This window comes from Diceros bicornis, chromosome 5, assembly GCF_020826845.1.
Source record: "Diceros bicornis minor isolate mBicDic1 chromosome 5, mDicBic1.mat.cur, whole genome shotgun sequence".
Classification (NCBI taxonomy): Eukaryota; Metazoa; Chordata; class Mammalia; order Perissodactyla; family Rhinocerotidae; genus Diceros; species Diceros bicornis.
The window spans coordinates 31,489,590-31,513,393 of NC_080744.1; the positions used below are offsets into that span (position 1 = coordinate 31,489,590).

Sequence of the window (23,804 nt, forward strand, 5' to 3'; positions counted from 1 at the left end):
GACGGCTACTAAGTGACTAAACAGGTAGGCGGCATATACAATGTGGACACGCTGGACAAAGAGATGATTCACCTTCCAGGCAAGATGGAGCAGGATGGCAGAGAATACATCATGCTACTCAGAACAGCACACAATTTAAAACTTATGAATTGTTTATTTCTGGAATTTTCCAACTAGTATTTTCAGACCATGGTTGACAGCGGGTAACTGAAACCATGGAAAGTGAAACTGCACACAAAGGAGGACTACTTTATAAATATGTATACATATTTGAACAAATAAATAATAAACTTTTTTCAATAAGTACTTCAGGACAGCGGGATTGTTAGGTGAGAAAATAAGGATTTTGACTTTCGATTTTGTATACTTGTATCAGTCAGGTTCCTGCCAGGACAAAAAATGGCACACCCAAATTAGGTAACTGGCAAAGAGCTTAATAAAAGCACAATAAACACAATAAAAGCTGGAAAATGTTGAGTGGAATCGGAGGGGCAAGTGGAAGCTATATTTTTACCCTCTGCATCCACTCTTGTCTTTTATCCAGGGGACAAAGCAGGAAAGACAATATAAGAATAGAAGAAATTGAGCATCATAGAAGAATAATTAGCTATTATATCATTGCAAGGTGATCTAAACCCAAAGCATTAGCCTCCACCAGTGTACTTCGTATGAATAATGGAAGGGAAAAGGGGGGAAGAAAAAGATAATTAATATAAAACATAGCTATCAAAAGCCACATTTGTATAGCTGGTCATGAGGCCTATTTTGATAATAGAGTTTCTCTCATTCCTTCTTGTCTTCCATCAGTACCTAGGCTGGACAGGGTACTCTAGCTGGTGGGATGAACAAAACTTCATTCCTATAGGTGATCAGTGCTGAGATGATCCTTTATTTTTTTATTTATTTTGTTTTTGGTGAGGAAGACTGGCCCTGAGATAACATCTGTTGCCAATCCTCCTCTATTTGGTATGTGGGATGCCAGCACAACATGGCTTGATGAGCAGTGTGCAGGTCCGTGCCCAGGATCCGAACCTGGGAACCCAGGCTGCCAAAGCAGAGTGTGCGAACTTAACCACTACACCACCGGGCTGGCACTCAAGATAATCCTTTGTTTAATGAGATATCACCATTTTCCATTGATGGGAATTATTTGGGCAAAGGAGTTCTAAGAAGTACTCCAATAAAGCCCCTGAGTTCTGGACTTAATACTCCTTGTAGCCAATATGAAACAGGAAACAAATTTACCCCTGGTAACTGAGATCTGTCAACCTGACAAGCAGTACCATTCTTAGACCCAAATAAGAGAATCCCCTGCCCTAGTCCCTACCTTACAGAAGACCTTAAATTGGCCCCTTCCCAGTCATGCCCTTCACCATGGTGTGAAGATTTCAAGGAACCAAAGAGATATTTTTATCTGGAGCCTATACCCATCCTTCTAGATGAGGCTGTGGTCCCCAAAACCCAAGAATTTCTTTCCAAATTTCCCCCAAGTACACAAACTTGGCTTTCCAGGATTTGGTATAGATATGTATATATAGTTAGCATATACATATTTATCAACATAGATGGAAAGAACATACTGAACTCAATACTTTGTTACCTTGATTTGTAACTTTCAAATATTTCAACATATAGCTTATGGACTTCCGTTTTTACTCTTCCCTCAGTCCCCACAAATGTCAGAGGCAGGTCCTTTTCTCTCTACTAGTTCAGTGACATGAGGGGCCCAAAGGAGTCAAAGGCTAGTCTCAGCAGTGTTCCCTTTGGAAAGATTCTTTCCTGGGGCCCTAGTACCTCTGAACCCACTAAACCAAAGTCCACAAGAATAGGAAGCATAAATTTCCCCAGTAAATTCTTTGGTCTTATTTTTAGAGTGACTTTTTCCACCTTGGGTTCATATATTCCAGTTTTAAGACAGATAGCAATATATATATTGGCCACTGGTTTAAGATAGGTACCGCATCAAATTGACAGCATCGTAAACTTGCGAAGTGTTCACTTCGCAGTTAGCACAAAAGCTGAGCATTCTCTAGGCCATTCCACTACTCTATCAAGCCAATTGTTTCCAGGTGTTGGAACACAAGTAAGTCCAGTGAATGCTATGGGTGTAAGCCCATGGTCACACTTCACTTCCTATAAGAATATGTCCAGATGAAATATTGTATGTGACACCATAGCAACAGATAAGGCAGTAAATTTATTCTGTGAATCAATAAATTATAGTGCTGGCAGCAGTACTATGGGTGGGAAAGACAAAGCAGTACTCAAAATAGACATATCGGTAGATAATTTATGTTATGTAAGTATATTCTACATTATGACATATATTACATATATATTATAAATATGTGTATTTTATATATTTATATAATATATATTTACATGTTTTATGTATTTATAATATTTTATAATATATTTATATATAAAATATACATTTATCAGATATATTTATATATATATAATATTTATCCTGTGAAGAGAGATTAGAGATAGAGAAATAGAGATCAATAGAAGTAGAGATAAATATCTCTATGAAGATAAATATCTCCCTACTCCATAAAATAAAGGTTTAACTCAGGGCCAGCCCAGTGGTGCAGCGGTTAATTTTGCGCACTCCTCTTTGGCAGCCCAGGGTTTGCCAGTTCGGATCCTGGGCGTGGACATACTCACCACTCATCAAGCCATGCTGAGGTGGTGTCCCATATAGAAGAGCTGCAACTCTACAACTATGATACACAGCTATGAACTGGAGCTTTGGGGAGAAAAAATAAATAAAAAATAAAGGTTTAACTCTATTCCACCTGCCACAAGATAAGACAGCTACGCCTCTCAGAGTAGGGTGAGATGTGGTACTATACAGGGTGCTGATCATTTACTTTTGTGTTGGCAGCTTGAGCAGTCAGCAGTGGTAATAGGCAGATGAGCCTTAGAGAGAGGAAATTCACGTTGCTCATTTTATGCAAAGACATCAACTATGCTGCTATGGCCACTTTTAGTGCCAATTAAGCAGTTCTAGGACAGTGAGTGAAAGAGGCTGACTGACATCCTCAGGGGCAGGTCATCTTGTTCCTGCACGGTGAATAACCTCTAATAGGCTTTTACACAGACAGGAATACCGTCATTCTCTGTGCTTTTCTGAGAAGTCCAGCTACATACTTCTCCCCAGAACCCCGTGCCAATAATTTTATAAGCTTATTCTTTCTTAGGCCCTGAACAACCAAACGAATCATTAGGCCTGCCCACAAATAAGTAAGATTTGCACCACAAGTCCTCCTTCTTTCCAAGGGAAGTGTACAACTAAAGGTATTCCCTAGGTTCTTCCCATTAGGAGGGTTTTCCTTCACCACTATCCTTCAAGGCAATTGCTTATAGCTGATGCCAGCATAACATGCATATCTCTTCATAAACCAGGTTGTGTTTTCTCTGTCACCATTAATTGGTCATAGAGAATTTCCAACGTCCAAAGAGAGACATGTAGTGAAAGGGGAGGAGACCATCCGAGTCTGAGCCTCCTGCTCTTATAGGTTACTTTTGGTTTCCAGACTGTCTACAGAGCCTTTTTTTGCTCCAGTCACAATTCAAAACTGGCAGCCTTATGAATTACTCAATAAAAAGATTGAAGCAACATACTCAACTATGGTATATGTTGCCTCCAAAATATATAGAAATTCACCAAGTATTGTTCCTCTTTCTCTGGTGGGTATTGCAAGATGCAGAAACTTTTGAAGAGATACCTTCAATGTTCCAAACCACTTGGAGATGTCACTGATGTGGAACGTCCCTGAAATTCTCATGGATTCATCTCATCATCCTGCACACGTGTGTCTTACTACTTCTAGCTCATTAGGTCTAATTAACATGACGTCATTAGAGTAATGGACAAACATAGTATCCCATATGATACCAAAACCTTCAAGTATCCTCTCTGACAATAATATGAGAAAGATCAGGAAAATTGTGTCAAAGTTTGGGCTCCCAGAGAAGCAGATTCTGTGATAAAGATCAGCACACAGGAAGCTTGTTAGGGAGCACTATCAGGATCAATTCTGTTTGGAGGTAGGAAATTAAGCAGGATGTAGAAGAGGAAGTTAAGTGACAGTACAGTTACAACAAGGCCTCAGCCAAACTTGCAGGGAGCTCTGAACCTGGAATGGGTTTCCAGAACTGTCCCAAGTGGACTGATAACCAACCATTGGATACAAACTAACACAGACAGTGTGTATGGCCTTGTGTATTTCAGCTCTTTTTAGCCACAGGCATTCCCAAAAGGGCAGATTAATGAGAAGTGTCAGACAGCAACACTCCCGACAGCTAGGGGATAAATCTTTCTGTCCCGAATAAATCTTTCTGTCCTGAAGAGGGGGATATTGGTGACAGACATAACATATGTGACAATCATCCCCAAGCTACTTGCATCTCCTTGATTCATTTGAGTTCTAGAAGTAGCTTCTTAAGAACTTTGGCAAACTTCTTATCCTGTGGGCGTCTTAGAAGAAGAAAGTTAACAGGATGAATTACAGCACCTGCCCCTGAAGTGGGTGGTGATACTACAACTAGTACTCATATCTCTCCTCTATCATATGGTCTAGATTCCTTAGTTGACAACTCTGCTGGCCCAGTTGGCTCAGCTGAAAGGTGAACTAGACCCTCATCATGAGCACTCCAATTCCCTGTTTACTATGTTCTTCTTAAGCCATGGCTGTTGCATTTGTCCATTTACCACCAAAATTGGTTAAGGGTGTTCTCAAAGTCACCCATGTGGATCAACTGGTGCCAAACTGCATCTTCCCTACTCTCACTGCATAACAGCAGCCTTATTTCTTCCTAATGATCAATTACCCCTGCCAGGGTGGTAATTCCTCCTCTTCTCTATTTGCTTTTGGTGCAAGAAGCCTGAATTTCCTGGGCAATAGTCATAGACCAAAACTTAATGGAACTCTTGTTGTGTCTCTGGTGGAAATGTTTTCTCTTGTTATTGAAATCAGGACTTCATAGTGCCCAGAGTTTCAGGGATGGGAAGCTCAAATTCCCCAACTGTACCTTGGATCCTGGACCCATGCATGCTACCTAATGGGGACACAGCATCAACAATATATATTTTACATATATATCTCAAAATATTATCTCCAAGCTGTTGCTTCAGTTGCACCTGCAGTAAGCTATCCCATTGGTCTATTAGACCAGCAGATTCTGGGAGGTACAGTATGTGATAGGACCAGTAGATCCAAGGTCATGTGCCAACTTCCACACCTCCTTTTCTTTAATGTGGTTCCACAGTATGATGTGATGTTTTGTGGCATCCCATGTCTGTATACTAATTACTCTGTAATCCTAAGAATATGGTTGATCCAGAACCTAAAAGTTTGTATTGTGATTATCCAATTGGTGGTGCTTGCTGTAAACTTCACATCTTTTCCCTTCTCACTACCAATTTTTCTAATACCATAAGGTATTCCAGGTAAAATGGTTCATGTAGAAGGGCTATTTGCACATTCTGGAACTGCTGCAAAAACATCTGTTTCAGATCTGCACCCCACTCAAAGTTGACAGGCTTTCATTTCTTCTAATACATGGGCTAGAGAGGTATTCCTGGTATAAAATATGTTTCCTCCAGAAACAGGAGAAATCTACCAGACACTGTGCTTCCTTATTAGTGATAGGAGAAGCAAGATGCAATAGTTTTCCCTTTACTTTGAAGAGGATGCCCTGGCATGCTCCAAAATATTGAACTCATAAAAATTTTTCCAATTTTATTGAGGAATAATTGACAAATACAATTGTATATACTTGAAGTGTACAACGTGATGATTTGATATTGTGAAATGATTACCAAGATAAAGAAAATTAACACATCCATCACCTCAAAGAATTAACTCTTTTGTGTGTAAGTGTGTGTGTGTGTACGTGTGTGTGGTGAGGCTGCTTAAGATCTACTTTCAGCATCTTTCAAGTACACAATAACCATATTATTAACTATAGTCACCACACTGTACATTAGATCCTCTGAACTTTTTCTTATGACTGAAAGTTTGTACATTTTGACCTACATTTCCTCATTGTTCCCTCCCCCCAGCCAAAATTAGCTTTTTTTCCCTTAGATGCCACATAAAAGGACTACCATACAGTAGTTGTCTTTCTCTGTCTGGCTTATTTCACTTGGCATAATACACTCCAGGCTTATCCAAGTTGTCGTATATGGCAGGATTTTCTTTTCTATTGCTGAATAATATTCCATTGTGTGTATATATATACACATTATTTTCTTTATCCATAATGTTGTTAATGTTGTAGGACATTAACATTGTTTCCATATCTTAGCTACTGTGAATAATGCTGCAATGAAGACGGATGTGCAGGTCACTCTTCAAGATACTGATCTCATTTCATTCAAATATATACCCAGAAATGGGATTGCTGGATCATATGGTAGTTCTAGTTTTAATTTTTTGAAGAACCTCCATACTGTTTTCCATAGTGGCTGTACCAGTTTACATTCCCACCAACACAAGGGTTCTCTTTTCTCCATATCCTCACTAGCATTCGTTCTCTTGTCCTTTTGATAATGGTCATTCTAACAGGTGTGAAATGATATCTCATTGTGGTTTTGATTTGCATTTCCCAGATGATTACTGAAGTTGAGCAGCTTTTCATATGCCTATTGGCCATTTGTACATCTTCTTTGGAAAAATGTCTGTTCAGATCCTTTGCCTACTTTTTAATTGGAATAATTGCTTTTTGGCTATTGAATTGTGTGAGTTCCTTATATCTTTTGGATACAACCCTTTATCAGCTATATGGTATACAAAAAAAACCCTCCCATTCTGTGGATTGCCTTTTCAATTTATTGATTGTTTCTTTTGCTATGCAGAAGGAATAGCATATTCCTGTGAATAGCGTATTTTGTTACCTGTGTTCTTGGTGTGTTATCCAAGAAATCATTCCCAAGACCAATGTCAAGGAGCTTTTTCTGTTTTCTTCTAGGAGTTTTATGGTTTCAAGTCTTACATTTAAGTCTTTGATCTATTTCATGAACTCCTAAAATTTTAATGATGTGGCAATTTCCTTATTCTTCATAGAATTTATTCCCTCCCTTGAGAGCACATGTATATTACCAAAGCATCCAATGTACTTACCATTTCTTCCTCGTGTGGTTTGATAGTGTGATGTCATTAATATAATAGATAATTATTATGATCTATAAGATATTCAGATGGTCCAGATCTCTTCAGACTATATTACAACAAAGAACAAAACTGCAAATGTATATTGTTCTCCATTCCATGCAAATGCTAACTGTTTCTGTTTCTCCTTTCTGATAGAAATGGAAAAGAAAATTTATAAGATCAATGATAACATATCATATACCCAAGCCTATATTAATCTGCTCTGGCAAAGATACCACCTTTGGTACAGCAGCCTCAATTAAGGCTAATACTAGGTTGAGTTTACAATAGTCCACTGTCATTCTGCAGAATCTGTCTGGCTTTTATAGGGGCCACAGTGGTGAACTAAATGGAGATATGTTGGGGATCACTGTTTCTGTACCTTTGGGTATCTTTTAGCCACCTACCTCTAAAGAACGTAATAAACTTTTTGAAATGCTATCTTGGCCTGGGGATGGACTGCTTCAGTATCTACCCCTCTTCAGTAGCTGTAACCCACAAAGCTAGGACAAACACTGGGAGTTGTACCAACTACCCAATATACCCATTCAAATTATACATTCAGGAAATGGTGTAATGATGACTGGGGGGTTGTCATTCGGTGAACCCACTATGCACCAGACCTAGACCAGGACTTCATGTATACCTACCTAACTCCCACACTACTCCATTCAAACAAAGGACCATGACGACCCTTGAGGAATCTAGGTGTATATATCAACTGAGACCCTGGTCCAACAGTCTTCAAAATGTCGTGATATTCCTTTTTTTCCTGGTGTATAACTACGCAAATACATGGTCACTGGCACTTTTGGAAAAAGTACTGGGAGAATCATTGCCATGTATTCTTACTGAGCTGTTGCACAGTCGTTCCTCCTGGCATTTTTATTAAAGCAGCCTTGGTGATGCCATGTCCCCGAGCTCCTCCCAGAAGCATACAATTAGGGGTTATCCAGGTAGATTACACATAATAGATCCACTCAGATATGTTCTTAAGCCTCTAGACTACTTCCTCTACCTATCAGCGGAATTGTGGCGTTTCAACGTCCTTAATAGTAGTGAGTGCCTAGAACAAAATACCTGGTAGGTTTTTATACACAATAAATATTTGTAAATTCATTAATTCTATAAATTCTGGCTTTTGGAGGTGATGGGGTCACCAGTGGAAGGCCCACCAATAGGGATTGTTTTCAAGTAAAGGAGTTATTCTGATATCTTTTATTACCAGAGAGACATTATAGTGCAGGGAGGGGACCCAAACAGCAAGACTTTGTGTCCAGGCTAACTATCTAACAGACCTTGAGGATATTTAACATCTCTGTGCCTCAGATCCCTCCTCTGTAAAATAAGGATAATGAGAGTATCTGCTTCATAAGGTTGAAGGTAAAGGACTTAGAACAATGCCTAGACTGTAAAAATCATTACATGAATCACATCAGTTATTACCTCCCCTAGGACACAAATGATGAGAGACAATCCATTGCTTCATGAAGGAAACTTCAATGAATAGATCCCTTTCTGTTCCTTAGTAACCATGTTAAATAACAGGCTGCAAGATTTCTGGAAAAAGAGGAACTTCACAGATATTTTATAAATATTTCATTTATTATTTGCTGAAATATTTTAAATTTTTCTTTCTAGGAGAGGTGACTTAAGCAGAGTACACAATTCACCAATCACATTTGTTTCCCACAAAAGAAAGAACATCATTAATTGTAAGTATTTTGGGGGATTTCAGCCATACAAAATACAGTTTAATCAAAGATCTCCCTGAATACCACTGTAGATAAAAGAATGCTGTTTAATAATGAATTTTAAACATTTTTTCATGATTAAAGCAACGATTTAAAGTTTGGCTTTGATAGGACCTGAACAAGGAAATGTATGGTAGTGGTAGAAATTAGGAGAAGATTTATAAATGATAAAACAAAAAGTGCTGAATGCTAATGACAATTTACTAGGAAGAAGGAACACAAATGAGGAGTGTAAACCTCTCTCTTCAAACAGACCTACAGGAAAAATCTGAAAGAGAGGAATATGAGCAGAAATTCAAATACAAAATTGATTTGAAAATGAAAGGGCACTGACCTAGCAACCAGAAGCGTGGTTTCTGGAGCCTGACTCTCTCTGCTGATTTCTGGCTATGTGCCCTCAGGCAAATTACAGTCACCCCTCAATTCCCGGGTTTTAGCATGTGCAACTGAAGGGACTAAAACAAATGATGTTGGGTATACATCTCGGCTTTAAATTATAAAATTCTGGGGCTGGCCCGGTGACGCAAGCGGTTAAGTGCGCGAGATCCGCTGCGGCAGCCGGGGGTTTGCCGGTTTGGATCCCCTGCGCACACCAACGCACCGCTTGTTAAGCCATGCTGTGGCAGCATCCCATGTAAAGTAGAGGAAGATGGGCACAAGTGTTAGCCCAGGGTCAGTCTTCCTCTGCAAAAAAGAGTAGGATTGGCATCGGATGTTAGCTCAGGGCTGGTCTTCCTCGCAAAAAAAAAAAAATTCTAACGTAGGACTAACAATTTCGCAGACTGCCAGATAGAAGCACCAGATAAGAAGGCAAAATATGTAAAAACTGGGGAAATAAGAAGCAAACAGAGTAGGAACAAAGAGAATTAAAATCAAGATAGTAAGGTAATAAGTAGATGAATGATAATATGAGTGCATAGTTTGTCTATCAACAGAATGATCTGTCCATATAGGAAAAGATAAAATATTGCGGCCAGCCCCATGGCTTAGCAGTTAAGTGCACGTGCTCCACTACTGGCAGCCCAGGTTCAGATCCCAGGTGTGCCGACACACTGCTTGTCTGGCCGTGCTGAGGCGGCATCCCACATAGAGCAACTAGAAGGATGAGCAACTATGACATACAACTATCTACTGGGGCTTTGGGGAAAAAAAAAGGAGGAGGATTGGCAACAGATGTTAGTTCAGGGCTGATCTTTCTCACCAAGAAAAAAAAAAGATAAAATATTATTATTTGCTCAATTACATGGCCCTCTCCTAGACTATGTAGGTTGCAAAGGACATATGATTTGGTTTTAATACTTTGATGTACAGAGTGTCAAAGAATAACATCACTTCTAAGTTAATGGTGAAATAGACACCATATTTTAATAGAGAGTAGATTTCTAGGCATGTAACAGGGCTTAAGTCTTGAGTATTTCTCTGAAATTGCATAATGTCTTTTCTACAACCAGCATGAGGGAGAATCTATAGTTCCATATCTTCACAGCCATCCATTTATGAAATCTTCCTGTAGTGCACAAGACAACACAATCTCCTCATTGCCACTTTCATTTCTTTGTTCCTGAATGTGTAGATGACTGGATTCAGAAAAAGAGTGATAAATACATCAAAAACAGCAAGATATTTACCCAGGTGTAATGTGGGAGAAGGCCACGTGTAGAAAAACACCAGTGGCCCGAAGAACAAAACCACCACAGTGATGTGAGCTGACAAAGTGGAGAGGGCCTTGGATGAACCACCAGAAGAATGTTTCCAAACAGTGGACAGAATGAAGATGTAGGAAATGACCAGCAAAACAAAGGAGCCCACAGAAATGAGCCCACTATTGACAGTGACCATGAACTCCAGTTCTTGGGTGTTTGTGCAGGAAAGTCTGAGGCGCCGGGGAAGGTCACAGTAAAAACTGTCCAATATGTTAGGGCCACAAAAAGACAAATCTACCACAAAAGCTAATTGAACCAATGAATGGACAAGGCCAATGATCCAGGAAGTGACAAAAATGTATAGACACATTCTTGGACTCATGATGGTCAGGTAGTGGAGAGGCTTACATACGGCCACATATCTGTCGAAGGCCATGCCTACGAGCAGCACCATCTCAGTGCCCCCAACAGCGTGAATCAAGAAGGTCTGGGTAATATAGCCGCAAAAGGAGATGGCTTTGTGCTTCTTGAAAATATCACAAGTTATTTTAGGGGCTGTGATTGAGCAAAATAACATCAGTGACTGAGAGGTTAACCAGGAGGAAATACACGGGAGAGTGCAGATGAGCATCCAGGGATACAGTGAACACGACAAGGTTTCCCATCATGCTTGCAAAGCAGATCGAAAAGGAGAAGCAGGATCTCCCAGGCATTGGCGAGTCCCAGCAACCAAACTCTGATACTATGGAGTGATTCCTTCCACCCACTGCCTCAGACATCAGAATCAGCTTTCATTTTTACTAAAGGACAAAGAAAATGAAAAAGAATTGCCTAGGCGAGTACTGGTGTTCAAGAAAGAAGGCCTAGGGCCTGGCCCGGTGGCGCAAGCAGTTAAGTGCGTGTGCTCTGCGGCGGTGGCCCGGGGTTCACCGGTTCGGATCCTGGGCGCTCACCGACGCACTGCTTGGCAAGCCATGCTGTGGCGGCATCCCATATAAAGTGGAGGAAGATAGGCACAGATGTTAGCCCAGGGCCAATCTTCCTCAGCAAAAAAAGAGGAAGATTAGCAGATGTTAGCACAGGGCTGATCTCCTCACAAAAAAAAAAAAAAGAAGAAAGATGGCCTTGAGTCCATGAGAAAACATTAATCATATTAACATCTCACACAGCCAAATATTTTTCATCACATGCATATCTAACTTCTACTTAGAGGAGTCAGCTGGTTCCCATATGGCACTATGGTTTTCAAAACTACTGCTACTAGGTGCCAGCCCCGTGGCCTAGTGGCTAAGTTTGGCACTCTCCAATTCAGTGGCTTGGGTTCAGTTCCCCGGCATGGACCTACACCACTCATTGGTGGCCATGCCATCGTGGCAGACCACATACAAAATAGAGGAAGATTAGCACAGATGTTAGCTAAGGGTGAATTTTCCTCAGTTAAAAAAAAAACTACTACTAAATTAATTCTATCTCTGGACCTGTTTCCCTTCTGCTTTCTTTTACTCTTACATAGATATTTCCCATTTCCTCCTGCCCAGTGTTTTCACCTTCAGTAACATAAAAGGTCATCTTTAAACACTTTTGACTATGATTTCTTATGAATAGATATGATTTCAGCCATTCATATGAGGCACCTAACAATTCCTCATGCACAGTATACTGTTTTCAAAGTCTCTGTTCTGTTATTCATATTGCTCAATTAGACTTTAAACATTTTCTTTCTTTCAATTTTCAAAATTTCTGTCATTCTATTGTCTGATTCACAAAATCCAATTCTCAACATCCCAGCTCAAATGTTCCCTCATTTGTGAAATCTTCCAAACCTGTCCAGATCTCCATACTCTCTCCGCACTGTTGGCATTTATTTCACTCTGCCTTTCATGGTTATATCAATTTCCATCTCTTCAATTAAAATGTACCTTCTTGGGTACAGGAATCATGTCCAGTTCATATGAGTTGAGTAGCCCCTACATCCATCACAATCACCAATAGTCACTAACACAACCAGTAGTTTAATGAGTGCTTCACACCTGTTGAATGAAGGAAGAAATTAATTGGGCTGAAGAATGACCCTGGAGTCAAGAGAGTATATCATAATTCAGTAAAGTTCATATTGATAGTATGTTTTGTGTTGCCAATCAGGAGTTAGCAGAGGATCCCACGCCTCATTCCCGCAGTTGCAGAACTACACAATGTAAACTTTGTGCGACAAAATTCAGTCATCAGAAGAAATATGGGGTATCAATTATTAATTTAATCAATAAAAGGCCTTTGATATGTTTCAAAATGCAAAAAACATTTTATTTTATGAATGATGCTCACTTCCCCAAAAAAAATTTCAATTTCTAACATAAAATATGTGATAAGCTGAGACAAATAATGTCCACCTCTAGTATATATATGTATGTATATATATACACACACACACATACTCACTGGATCCCCAAAGATAAGAACTCTGCCACATAAAAGCAGTCTCTTTTTTTTTATCAAAATAAGTTTGGAATGGCTAAAAGAGTGACAGAAATAAAATACTGGGTGAACAGAGCCAGACAGTGTCTGTGTCTGTAATTGAGAGACAGCGATAATTGAGTTACAAAGTCCAGAAAAAGAACTAAGGGACAGTAGTCAGATTCCAGCATGAGGAGGTAAAGAGAAAATTACAGTTCTTCAGAGATTAAAAAATTGCCAGCGATAAACCATCAGAGGTCCACTGTTTAATGGGGTGTTCCTGACTTAGTACAATACCTATAGTTTTTCAGTGAAATAATGTGCATAGAAAGAGATATAGGAGGTGACTTGCTCATCATCACAAATGTAACTGGTGGGAGAGTTTATACCAGGATCAAGAGCCCTTGACTCCCGTTGAAAGTTCTTTGCATTAAATAGACTTTGTATTAGTTTCCTATTTCTGCTGTAACAAATTACCAGAAATTTAGTGGCTTAAAAAAACACAAATGTGTTATCTCACAGTTCTGGAGATGAGAAGGCCAAAATGTGTCTTCCGAGCTAAAATTAAAGCATCAGCAGAGTTGCATTCCTTCTAGGAATGCATCCGTTTCCTTGCCTTTTCCAAGGTTGCCTGGATCCTTTGGTTCATGACCCCTTCCTGCTTCTTCAAAGTACATCACTCCAAACTCTGCCTCTGTCATCACGTATCTCTGACTCTGACCTTCCTGTCTTCCTCTTTTAAGGACCCTTGTGATTATAGTGGATTCACACAGATAATCCAGGCTTATTTTCCCAACTCAAAATTCTTAGTCACATCTGCAAAGTCCCTTTTGCCATGTAAGGTAACATATTCACAGGTCCAGAGATTAAGACATGGACATCTTTGGGGGCCGTTACTCTGTAAACCACAACTTTCCTGCATATGAACAAATATTTTATGAGAAAAAGAAAAATCTTAAAACTAAGCAATGAATCTGACAGAAGGCATCTCAGATAGCCGGCCAGAAAGATGGAAGAGATATTGAAGGAGGAAGGATGGGTAGGGCTGACTTTTCCCCTGAAACTATCTGTAAGTGTCTTCTGACTCCAACTGCATTGAGGACCAAGTCTGAACAACTAATGTTCACGGATGACAGAGAACCTATGATAATCAGCCACCCGATATGTTCTTGGAGAAGTAGGTATACAATTGACTCCTGAGTGGTTCTCTGAATGGTTTTTGTTCATTAATTCAATAAACAGTTTTGAGTGCCCAGAATGCCAGGCATCATTCCTGGCATTGGGGATAGAGCATTGACAAGAATTCCTGCCTTTGTAGAGTTCGTATTCATGACAGAAAATGCAATTTGGGTTTGTTACATATGGATCCTCCTTCTCCAGAAAAGATAAGAACACTTGAAGAAATGTTATAGTTATCAAATCCCCGGGGAGTGTCAAACACTCTGCTTGATTCTGGTTCAATTTCCACCTTCAGGAATTCTCTTTTCAGTATTCTGATTTCTTCCTTTATCTGAAGTTTTACATCTATAATTTCTATCACACTAATTTTTCAGTGGCTTTCTAATAAGCATGCATGGGTTTTTTCTCCCCAAATATATTATAAAACACTTGGAGCAAGTTTCATGTATCATAATTCTTTGTGCTGACTGAAAAGCAGCTCAAAATAATGTTTAGCGGATTCCTTGGCTTATTCACTTATTCATTCAACTTATATTTATGAATCATCTGTAAAGTGCGTAGTAGTCTGCTAAGCCTTAGAGATAATATAAAGAGGAAAAAATAATGGATATCAATTATGTGGAACAAAGTAATGAAATAAGAAATTGAACATATACAAAATAGGACTCTAAGGTTGTCAGAACAATTTTAAGTAAGAGTTGTATAAACCATTTTATGACTTATAACCAAACCTCCATGTCATGAACTATGAACTAACTAATCAAAATTTCTATGGGAGTGAGCACAAAAATAAGGCAAAAAGAATTCTTTCTGATCACTAAGGGAAAAAATGCTTCTAACCAAAAGTTTTTTAAGGCTTCTATGAAGTAGGAATAACAATGAGAATGTACTATGAAGTGAAAATATAAGTGGTGCTTCCTCCAAATAGAAGTTTGAGTAGTAAAAAATAACAGATGAGAATAGCAAAAGAAATGATGGTAAACTTGAGTTAATGAATTTACAAGAAATAGACTTAGCAAAACCAGAACAAGATTCATTGAGTGATTCAGAAAAAATATATATATGATATTCTGTGTAAAGTTTACATAAAGGCAGGGTCTAGCCAGAGGGCAAGAAGGACATTTTTTTAGAAGAGAAATTAAGTACACATTTAAATCAGAAAGAAAATTAATAGAAAGATAAGAAAAATGAAGGCAAAGCAAAATCAGATTGTTGAATGCAGCGGGAGACCAAGATGGTCAGTTAGATGGAAAACAATGATGAAGGAGAAGAAATGGCAGCCTGGGAGCTTGTTCAGATGTGCAGTCTTAAAAGCCCCAGTGCCCAAAATTATTTCCTACTAGCACCCAGCATTAGAGTGGCCTTCTTTTAGGCTAACATACTGCACTCCCTAGTTTTACTTACATTGATAAGGGAAGGATACTCCATTAGCTATTACAAACAAACAAATAAGTTACCAGACGGCTTCCTTAGCTGAGATCTTATGCATGCAAGAAATTACAATTTTGACAATGAAAAAATAAGTGATCCATTGTAAACCTGATTCATTACCCAAGAAGGATTAGCTTGGATAGGTTGCTGCAGAAGACAGGTAAAGAGCAGATGAGCTCAGCAGGAGAGGGGCAGACCTCATGAATGAGAGCTAAAGCTGAGAAAAGGAGAAATGTGGTCAAAGACAAAATGTACTTACTTTACAATCCATTCAACAGCAAAGAAGACAAAGTAATACAAATGGCAAATATCAGCAGATCTGGAAACTTACCCAGCTCCTCTCTTAAGTCTTCATATTTCTTGACTATCCATCTAAGGGCTCTGAGTTATAGTCTCTGAATGGCTTCCAAAGGGAGATGCTAGGTTCTGGGTGCCTGGTCACTTTGAGGCATCCCCAACCCTCCATGGAAAGAGTGCTGCTCTCCTAAGACCATTGCCATCAGAAGATATTCCACTGTTGAGTTCTTTGTTCTGGTCTAGCTAATACTCACACAACTATTGACATGAATCATAGCCATCATTTATTTAGACTACTTAAACGATTATAATATGTGACAAATTCAGAGTCTGTAGTATTTGATGGAATCATAATTTAAACATCTTGATCTACATGGAATTAGAATTGGGCAACCTTTTAGAATAGATTCCCGGTACTTTTACATTTTAAAATTTGGGGGAAAAAAAAAAAAGATGTTCATTATTCCTAACAATAAAATAACTCAGTGGAAGAGATCTAAAAATATGTTCTGACCCAGTTCCTTTCTTTTGTTTCTCCATCCAGGACGTGTCAGGTCTTCCGCAGTTTACAAAGTTCAAAGGTTCATTTTCTTCCTTAGTTTCCTCCTTTTTATTAACATAATGGTCCAAAGGTTCTTCTTTACAAAAAGAAAGCCAAAGTCCACTTACTTATTTCTCTGTGAATATAAAAATGTTGTCAGCAACTGTCTCAGATAAATGTTTAATATCCTTGAATTTGGCAAAAGCAAATAAATATTACTCATCATCTGTACACTCTACTTTTAATCACCTCCATTCCTTTAGCCTTTCCTCACAGGCCCGTCTTCTATCCCTTTATCTTTGTCACTCTGTCTACCACCCCCATTTCACCACAAAACATCTCACTGTAGTGACCTAGAAAAAAATTCTAATACATTTTTAAAAAATATAAACAAAAATGGGAGAATTGATTGTTGGTTGTTAAACTTTATACATTTAGTTTCTTACATTTTCTCTACATTCTTCTTCACCTAATTTTAACTGATACTACATTACTTTAGTTTAAGGTAAGTTCAATCCTGTGGGAGATCAAGATTGGCCACCCTGAAATATATCTCTTTACCTTGATTGTTTTCTCTGAGGGACATTTGACCTCCCCCACTAACTGCCTAAAGAATTTGACATGGTGGCTCCTTCCTGGAACAGATCTTCTATCATGATGGCTGTAATGATAATGTAAAACAGATGTTACAATGGAAGGGGCACCAAGCCTCTTTTATCAAAAAAACTCTATCTCTCCCTGACCACATTATCTATAGATGACCCTGAAAAGAATTTTCTTCTTGCCCTCTGAAGTCCCAGACCACTACCCACCCCCAAGATCTTCCTCACCTTTAGCTACAAGACTTAAGCAAGCAGCTTAGACAGAGGGACGAGTTGCTCATTTCTGAGTTTCTCCCACGTATACGTGTTATTAAACTCGGTATTATTTTCTCCTGCTAACCCGTCTTGTTGATTATTTGGCCAGCCATAATAACCTTAAGGGAAAGGGCAGAGGGGGATTCTCCTTCTCTCCCCACAATCCCTACATATTGTTCTTCTAAGCAAGTTTTCAGTCATCCTTTTTCCACCTTAATCCTATGATATTGGGATTTTATTTTTTAAAATGTCGCTTATCACTAGTACCTAATGTGCTTTCTCCTCTTTATATCTTACTTCTCTAAAGGTAGAAGCAAAGCAGACAAGTAGCTTGTTATGAAGACAACATACATATTTGTCTTTACTTTCAGTGCTAATAAATTTCCCTAAAAATCCCTAGGTGCAGTTAACAACTCAACCCGTCTCCTAGTCCTGACCACAGTGTAGACTCCAGACTCTGCAGCGTATCTTCAGTTGCACCTTTGGATCTCCAAGTCATTTCCAAGTCTTAATTAAAAATTAAGAATAATGCTTGTTCTCCACATCCACAACCACTGACATTTATTCTCCCGTGTGCTGGTCATCTCACCACCACCACTTGTTTCTTCCTGCCTCCAGGGCAAAGCTTAATTGATATACGCACAAAGCAAACTGTTATCTGTGTTTTCCTTGTTGCTGAAGTTTATCTAGTTTAATATCTTCCTCCTATTGTCAACTTACCCCATCCTTCCCTTACAACTATTCACAAACTATTTTCTCAAGGACACAGAGGTATATAAAATGTTTCTATAAATACAAAAAGCAGCTAATTAACTGCACTGAAGGATAGTGACCAAATAATGCTATAGTGACCTGGGACTGCAAAACTAAAGTCAATTAGTCAAGGAAATCGTCTCCTAAAAATATATTTGTTGTGATCAAAGCAACAGGGAAAATGTTGATAATGAATTACAGGAGGGAGGAATGACACTGGAATCTTTAAGAACATCAATATCTGTCATTTTTTTTTTTGCCAATTTAAACTCTATCATGATGAATGAAAGCACCCCTGGGTAATTTGATAATATTCACTTTCCAAGACATTCATACAAATTATATGGAACAGCCTTATAATATCATTTTGCACTATACACAAATAAACCAAGCAAGTGAAAGAATAAACTCCAAAAATTAATTTTAAAATAGCTCATAATGTGACTTTTATAAATAATAAATCTACCACATTATAATAGGTTCTCTGAAGATACAGGCTTTGTCTAACTTGTATTTGTTTCTTCCAAAACAACTTGCACACTTTTTTGCAATCAAAGTGGCCTAATATTTATTTGTTCAACTTAACAAAACAAACCAGTCATTGAAATAATTCCACTGTCTCTTACTGTGCCTGTCATTTGCAGGTAGGAATAATACGAATAAGGAGGTTCACTTCAAAATATTGAGAGGAAGTAACAGGACTTGTTTCCTTCTGTCTTTTTTAGTCTCAGGTGCAGAAGATTGAGGTGATCATATTCTTCAGTCCATGGTACTTTATCAGCAATGGTTTACAAAGGAACACTCTCTTGCTTACTGTTTATTCTCTTTAATCTCCAGTCTCCATTTCCAGTCCCTTTCCCTCAGAGACAACCATTCTAGTGTTTTTAAAATGTATCCTGGTGTTGTATGTGTCCACATAAACATGTATACTGTTTATATGCATATACATATAAAATATTGTTATACATATAATTCCAATTCTTTTTTTTTTTTTTACTTAGCCCATGCTGCTATGTGTACCTCTAGTCTATTATTTCCAAATGCTGCATAGTAATCCATGGTGGGTATGCACTACTTTTTGCACGTCTAATCACCTAATGACAGAAACCCAGATTATCTCCAAGTTTTTTAGAGCCACTACACATGATTGTACACGTACTAGATGACCGTGCCTCTGACTTCTCCAGCCCCCACATCCCAATAATGTTAATATTCAGCTGGAACACTGCCGAGTGATAAAACTGGATGTTAAAATTCTAAACTATGTGCGCACTGGTTAGAATATAGCCACTATCACAAGTCCCTTGGGGTTGCACCTGCCACCCAAGTTCTTTCCCCAGAATTCCTTAGGAATCAGCTGCTAAATGTTAACGCCTGGAAAAGCAGGGATCTCCAGGACCCTGCTCCAACTCCGTGGCAAGCATCTGTTCTGATGGGTCAGTGCCTATACCATACAGTTATTTCATATTTTGAATCCTTCCCTGTAGTAAAAGCAACACTACAATGAACACCCTAATATGTGTCTCCCTGATGATCTGCAACGCCCATGATCGTGCATCTTGATGCTTTAAGAAGCACTGACTTTTGAACTAGTAATTATTATTTTATTAATCACTCTTTTGTGGCACAGAAAAAATAATACAAATAAAACAAATGGCTGATCTAAATGAGGAGTGAATTCCAGCACTAGACATAATATCCAGCGGAACGGGGGGAGACAATTTTCATCTGTACTGTCCTGAACCCCAGGTTGAGGTTACAGAGAGGAGTCATTAATTCATTTGTGTTGCTGTGGTAACAGTTATGTGTCAAAGATTCATGACAAAATATTCAAATGCCTACCCAAGTCAAATTAGACTAGAGAGCCTTGAGAAAATGTGGGGGCACTAGGAGTTGGCTAAGGCTATTACACTACCAGAGACACTCCAATGAGAAATGCTGAGGAAAACTAAGTGTTGATAGAGGTTTGAGATACAAACATCAATTCTAAAGACATAAGATCCAGAAACTCAAAAAGAGAGAGGTCAAGAGTTTCCTATGGATAGAAGGAAAAAAGTAGCTGAATCAAAGAAGGAGCAAGGAAAGAGGACCATAAACAATCATCTACACAGCTTGCCTTTGTAGTCCAACCAAGGTGGGATGGGGTTGAAATAACCTCTTGTTTAGACACCCTAAGAAATATATGTTACATATACAAAAATCATGATTAACCATCATCAAGTCCTTACAAAACTTGAGGTAAGGGATTGACAACTCAAGTAGGAAGAAAGAATGCAAATGGCAGAAGTAACATCCAATAAGTCACTTCTCTTATATTAGGATCAGATCATAAACCAACTGAGCAAGTTTAACATCACTAGTGATGACATGTGAATATTAAGAACATCCTGATATGAGTTAATAAAAAAAAAAAGCCACTTCACCTCTGTGGTATTCTTTACAAAAGCCCAGAACCTCAGTCTAATTATAAGGAAAAACTTCAGACAAACCCAAATTGAGGGACATTCTACAAAATACCTGACCAATACTCCTCAAAGCTGTCCCAGCCATGACAAACAAGGTAAGATTTAGAAACTCACAAACCAGAGGAGACTAAGGAGACATGATAACTAAATGTAACGTGGTATCCTGGATTGCACTCTGAAACAGAAAAAGGACATTAATGGAAAAATTACTAAAATCTGAATAAAGTCTTGTGTTTAGTTAATAGTTATTCACCAGTATTGATGTCTCAGTTTTGATAAATGTGAAAAAGGAAACACAAGATGACAACATTAGAGGAAACTGAAATTAAAACTGGGTGAGGAGTATATAGGAACTCTCTGGACTATCTTTGCAACTTCTCTGTAAATCTAAAATTATTCCAAAATAAAAGCTTTCTTTAAGAAAAAACATACGTAAAAGAAAAAGAAATGTAAACTAGGACTGAATAGATTTATTAAGTGAAAATCATTCATGAACATTTATTGAAACTCTGCTATTTGACAAATGGACGTTCAAGATACAAGATGCATAATATAATGGTGTGTGTCAGTGAAAAATTAACAGTCTAAAGGAGATATGAGACTCAGCAAATGAGCAAATAAGATCTAAAATGACAGAAGACAGCAAAGGACCAGGAGTCTGTCAACCTATATTCTAAATCTGGATCTTCTATGTATTTGTTTTATGATCATGAGCTAAGTAGTTAATTTTCCAGTACCCGAGACTTTCTAAAATGGGGAAACTCTATGAGATGATTTATAATTTACTTTAACATTCCAAAACTGTATGATCCTAATTGAATTTTAATAATTTTCTAAGTAACTACATGTGCTGTATAAGCTATGTAACTACATGTGCTATATTATCTTTCAGGTCTAAAGTACTTGTCTACACCCTGTATGATGTAAGAGCTGAGGTTTTGCAAACTACCTTCTTTTTTTGTCAGCTCTGCCACTAGAGGGCACTAGAGGGAGATTGGAAGTCTGGAGGAGGAAAAAGGGACTTATCTGCTCCTTCCTGTTTGCTGCTTGTGGGCTTCCTCTCTGCTCACCGTACCTGTGAGCCTCACCCAACCACGCACCTCACCTCAGCAACCTTGATTACTTTCCAAAGCGAGGGCTGAATCCAGTTACAGTTTTTCCAGCACTAGAGGAACTCGTCTCATCACACTCTCCTCAGGAACACCTGTGTTAGCCAGCAGCACCCCCTTCCTCAGGGGTTGTGTCCCTGCCCCACAGGCCATCCTCTAAGCTCAGAGACGCTAGCACCAGCCAAGCAGCATCCCTCCTCAAATATTTGAGATTCAAATCCATAGGTCCTACCTCCAAAGTTTTTATCATTTTTTTGTTTTGTTTTTAAGTTGTAATAATTCTAACTGCTTCCCTTTATTTCCTATCCTTAGAGGTGAAAGCTGCTTCCTACAAATGCCATGTCTGTGACATCTTAGAGTCCATTCTTTTTCAAAAAACTAGTTAACAACTTTACACTTAGTTAACAACTTTATACCTAGTTAACAATTCTTTATGTCAAATTTTCTCTGTTCAAAAAACTGGGTATAGGGAGCCAGCCCAGTGGCATAGTGGTTAAGTTCCCACACTCTGCTTTGGCAGCCTGGGGTTCACAGGTTCTGCTCCAGGGCACAGACATATGCACCACTTATCAAGCCATGCTGTGGCAGGTATCCTACGTATAAAGTAGAGGAAGATGGGCACAGATATTAGCCCAGGGCCAATCTTCCTCAACAAAAAAAGAGGAGGATTGGCAACAGATTTAGCTCAAGGCTAATCTTCCTCAGCAAAAAAAAAAAAAAAACTGGGTATGTTTTCTGTCTCCTTACTAGACCCTGAAAAAGACACATTAGCAATAAAACAATGAGGGAAGCTAACAGATAGGGAGCTAAAAAGATAGAAAACAAATCAGCTGTCTAGTAAGACAAATCAGATGAAGTAAAATTCAATATTTACTTTTAAAATAAGATAGTTTACTTAACGTGGGAAACATAGATGATGGACAATAAGCCACATACTGACATTCAAAAGGGATTCTCCAACATTTATATTAATTTTATTTGGCACTATATAGAGGTAAGACTACTGATGAGCTAAGAAAGCCACGACCTTTAGTCCTCAAGTCTCTTACATAAGCAGAGTCCAGAGATTGACATCACAATTCAATTAGGAGAGGGAAAAAAAGGATAGGAAACAGCACTTACTAATAGACAGTGACATTCTGGTTAAATTTGACAACTTTGTTTAGTACATATCCATCAGAAATTCTACTATACTTTGCCTTTTTATACTTTCTCAGTATATTTAAGAGATTTTACCGTAATTCACAACTTTGGTAAATAGTCTCCTCATTGCCACCTTCATCTCTTTATTCCTAAAAGTGTAGATGACTGGATTTAGAAAAGGAGTGATAACTGCATCAAAGATTGCAAAGAATTTATCTAAGTGTGATGTGGGAAACGGGCACACATAGAAAGAGATTAATGGCCCAAAGAAAAAAACAACCACAGTGACATGAGCTGACAGAGTGGAGAGAACTTTGGATATACCACCTGAAGATTTTTTCTGAACAGTCGCCAAAATAAAGACGTAAGAGATGATCAGAATTAAAAAGGAGGCCACAGAAATCAAGCCACTATTGGCAGTAACCATGAATTCCAATGCGTATGTCTCTATGCAAGCAAGATCAATAAATTGAGGAAGAGCACAGAAAAAGCTGTCAAATTCATTAGGGCCACAGAAAGGCAAGTCTACAACAAAAACCAATTGAGTCACTGAATGAATAAGACCAATAATCCAGGAAATGACTAAAAATATAATGCACCTTTGTGGGCTCATGATGGTCAGGTAGTGGAGAGGCTTACATATGGCAACGTATCTGTCTAAGGCCATGGCGATGAGCAGCACCATCTCAGTGCCCCCAACTGCGTGAGTAAAGAACATCTGAACTACACAGCCCCAAAAAGAGATGGTTTTGCACTTTCTGAAAAGATCATAAAGCATCCTGGGAACTGTGGAGGAGCAAAACATCAAGTCAATGATCGAAAGGTTGGCCAGCAGGAAGTACATGGGGGTCCGTAAACGTGGGTCAAAGGTCACAGTTAGAACAATGAGGAGGTTTCCCATCAGGCTTGCCACATAGAACACAGAGGAAAAGAGGAAGAGGAGAAGCTGGATCTCCCATGAGTTGGAGAGTCCCACGAACACAAACTCAGACACCACAGAGTGATTGGCTTCATCCAT

At 38.7% G+C, this 23,804-nt stretch overlaps 1 protein-coding gene and 1 pseudogene across 1 annotated transcript; both read right to left on the minus strand.

Moving 5' to 3' along the window:
- Nucleotides 1-10,411: 10,411 nt before the first annotated feature.
- LOC131405556 (olfactory receptor 4F15-like) lies at nt 10,412-11,321 on the minus strand (annotated as a pseudogene).
- Nucleotides 11,322-22,865: 11,544 nt separating this feature from the next.
- On the minus strand, nt 22,866-23,804 carry LOC131405388 (olfactory receptor 4F6-like). The gene has a single exon (XM_058540439.1). The coding sequence runs from the start codon at nt 23,802-23,804 to the stop codon at nt 22,866-22,868; it is 939 nt and encodes a 312-aa protein (XP_058396422.1).

Coding starts and splice junctions, on each gene's coding strand:
- LOC131405388 (XM_058540439.1), bottom strand. CDS start 23,804: ATGGATGAAGCCAATCACTCTGTGGTGTCTGAGTTTGTGTTCGTGGGA.